The sequence below is a fragment of the Pyxicephalus adspersus genome, chromosome 1, assembly GCF_032062135.1.
Source record: "Pyxicephalus adspersus chromosome 1, UCB_Pads_2.0, whole genome shotgun sequence".
Lineage (NCBI taxonomy): Eukaryota > Metazoa > Chordata > Amphibia > Anura > Pyxicephalidae > Pyxicephalus > Pyxicephalus adspersus.
In genome coordinates, this window is record NC_092858.1 from 560,313 (window position 1) to 563,053 (window position 2,741).

Genomic DNA, 2,741 nt, shown 5'->3' on the forward strand with positions numbered 1-2,741 from the left:
CAAGTGCAGCACTCATTCTCTATCTCTGCCTGTTAACATGCAGAACTTCCTGTCTCTGCCTGAGTTAGCATGCAGCACTTCCTGTCTCTGCCTGAGTTAGCATGCAGCACTTCCTGTCTCTGCCTGAGTTAGGATGCAGCACTTCCTGTCTCTGAGTTAGCATGCAGCACTTCCTGTCTCTGCCTGAGTTAGGATGCAGCACTTCCTGTCTCTGACTGAGTTAGCATGCAGCACTTCCTGGTCTCACATGTCTGTGGGCAATCATGCTCACACTGACACAGCCCTAGGAAGAGGAGCTCCTTAAAGGGGCAGAGACTATTTAGTCTCAGCAGTAATGGAGGCTGACGCTGTGACTTTTCATCAGCTACCTTGATACCCTGTATTGTTTCTTTGTGATTTCTGACCTGACCTGTGCCTGGAATCTAGCCACGTCTGTCTGCCACCTGCCCTGATTTGTGCCTGGAGTCTGATCATGTCTGTCTGCTGCCTGCCCTGACCCTTGCTTGCCCCCAGACTGCATTTGCCACCTGTCTCCACACCGAGGCCGCTCCAGCCTTCCTCCTCAGGTAGGTTGGCCCCGAGGGTCGCGACCTGCTAGAATTCAGCAACAAAGAACCTGGTGGCCTCCAGGCTATCAGCCAATCACCTCTTGCAAGGTGCCCTGGTAAAACCTGGTGTTGCTTTGACTCCACACCTCGGGTGATTCCGTGCAACCTGCCTGTGGAGTTGCTGACACAGAGACTGTCATGGGGGACATGTACCGGTGCCTATCCCACCGATGGAGAAGTTTGGCTACTGGATTAAATATTTGTATCTCAGCTCACATTCAGCACTGAGTCTGTTGGCGATATATAGATACAAGATGATAATAACTCTGTATGATGCCAAACATCAGTTACAGGTTAGGTCTTGTTTTTTATGAAATTAATTACCGGAAATCATTTATATGTTTATCTTTTGAATAGTTTAGGCCCCATCAGTAGGTGGTTGAAGGTGTGAATGACAGCAGATGACCCAATGTGGAAAGAAAAACACAATCACCTAATAGTAAGGAGGAGAAATTTCCACCTATTTATCAGCATTTCCTAAACATTCTGTTTCCAGAAATTGAGCACAATTGTCCCCCACCTGCCTGTACCTATCCTAAGACAAATATTCACACAAACATATTCTGTCCAAATCAATCTGAAGTTGAAGGCCACAAACAATAGAGAGTTCTTGAGGAGCATGAGGAGTCATGTATGAGGAGTAGAACCATCAGATGGAGCCTCAGTCATACATAAACCATACATAATACATAATTCATACATAAACCCCAGTCATCATACTGAGATATTGGGAATGTAGATGGGGTGAGCTATACTTTCAGCACAGAAATTTTGCTATCCAGAGTTCGTATTTTCTGGTCACTGAAGACTTTAACAATCTTCTGTCGAATGGGTTTGGTCTTTATGCTGTAGATGACTGGGTTGATCACTGGAGGAAAGAGAAGGTACACGTCAGCCATCAGGATGGTGAGGAGGTGAGAAGTGTTCTTCCAAAACCTATGGACCACTGAGAGTCCAATAAGTGGGATATAGAATAAGAGCACAGCACAAACATGGCAGACACAAGTGCTGAATGCCTTGAGACGAGCTGAGTTGGCTTTAATGTCCAGAACAGCTTTAAGAATCAGAATATAGGAAATGACAATAAATGTGGAGTCTACCCCCTTGGTCATAAGCACAGCCACCAGCCCATAGATGCTGTTGATTGTGGTATCTGCTCCTGCCAGTCTGATGACATCTTGGTGGAGACAATATGAATGGGTTAAGAGGTGACTTTTGTTGAATGGAAACCGTCTGGTGAGGAATGGAATGGGGAAAACCACACAGAGACCCCGCAAAACAATCACAAGTCCAATCTTAAGAATGAGTGGATTGGTTAGGATGGAGGAATACCTTAGAGGGTCCCGTATGGCAATGAGTCTGTCTACTGCCATGGCCACCAAGACTCCAGACTCCATGGCTGCAAATGTATGAAGAAAGTACATCTGAATGAGACAAGAATCCAGGTGGATCCGGTAATAGTTAAACCAGAAGATGCCGAGGACTGTAGGCATGGTGGTGAGGGACACGCCAATGTCAGTCACCGCCAACATGGCCAGTAATATGTACATTGGCTGGTGGAAATTCTCTTCTCTTCTAATAATCACCAGTATGGTGAAATTACCCAAAAATGCCACAACATAAAGAAGACACAGAGGAAAGGCAAAAAAATTCTGATTATCTTCCAGCTCTGGAATCCCACTCAGGATGAAGAACTTTGAGACATTACCGGGAGCCGCCATTCATTCTACAGATGTCTGAAATACAGAAACAAATCCACAAAATCTCACAAAACCATTTCACTCAGCAGACCTTCAATAAAATGAGATGTAGAGATGTAGAGCAGGAATAGGTTATGGTGACTATTCTCCCAGCAGGGGTCTGATTTATTAAAGCTCCTCTAGCCTGAAGAAGACTATCATTAAAGAATCTGGGAGATCCACCAAACCTGGGTTGGATTTCCTAAAAAGCATTTGCTAATCTTCTTTAGGGTCTTTAAATCATTGACCAGATCCATTCCAAATTTGCTGGATCACCCAAATTCACCCATGAACATCCATGATATAGGTACTTACGCTTCGGAACAAGCAATAGCAAAAAGCAAATTTCTGGAGACAGAGGGACACCACTGGGGGGACTGGAAGGGTTGGTGCC

The 2,741-nt window shown here is 45.2% G+C and overlaps 1 protein-coding gene across 1 annotated transcript; it reads right to left on the reverse strand.

Moving 5' to 3' along the window:
* Positions 1–1,357: 1,357 nt before the first annotated feature.
* Positions 1,358–2,329, reverse strand: LOC140340021 (olfactory receptor 51G2-like). Its single transcript, XM_072425001.1, has one exon. The coding sequence runs from the start codon at positions 2,327–2,329 to the stop codon at positions 1,358–1,360; it is 972 nt and encodes a 323-aa protein (XP_072281102.1).
* Positions 2,330–2,741: the final 412 nt, after the last annotated feature.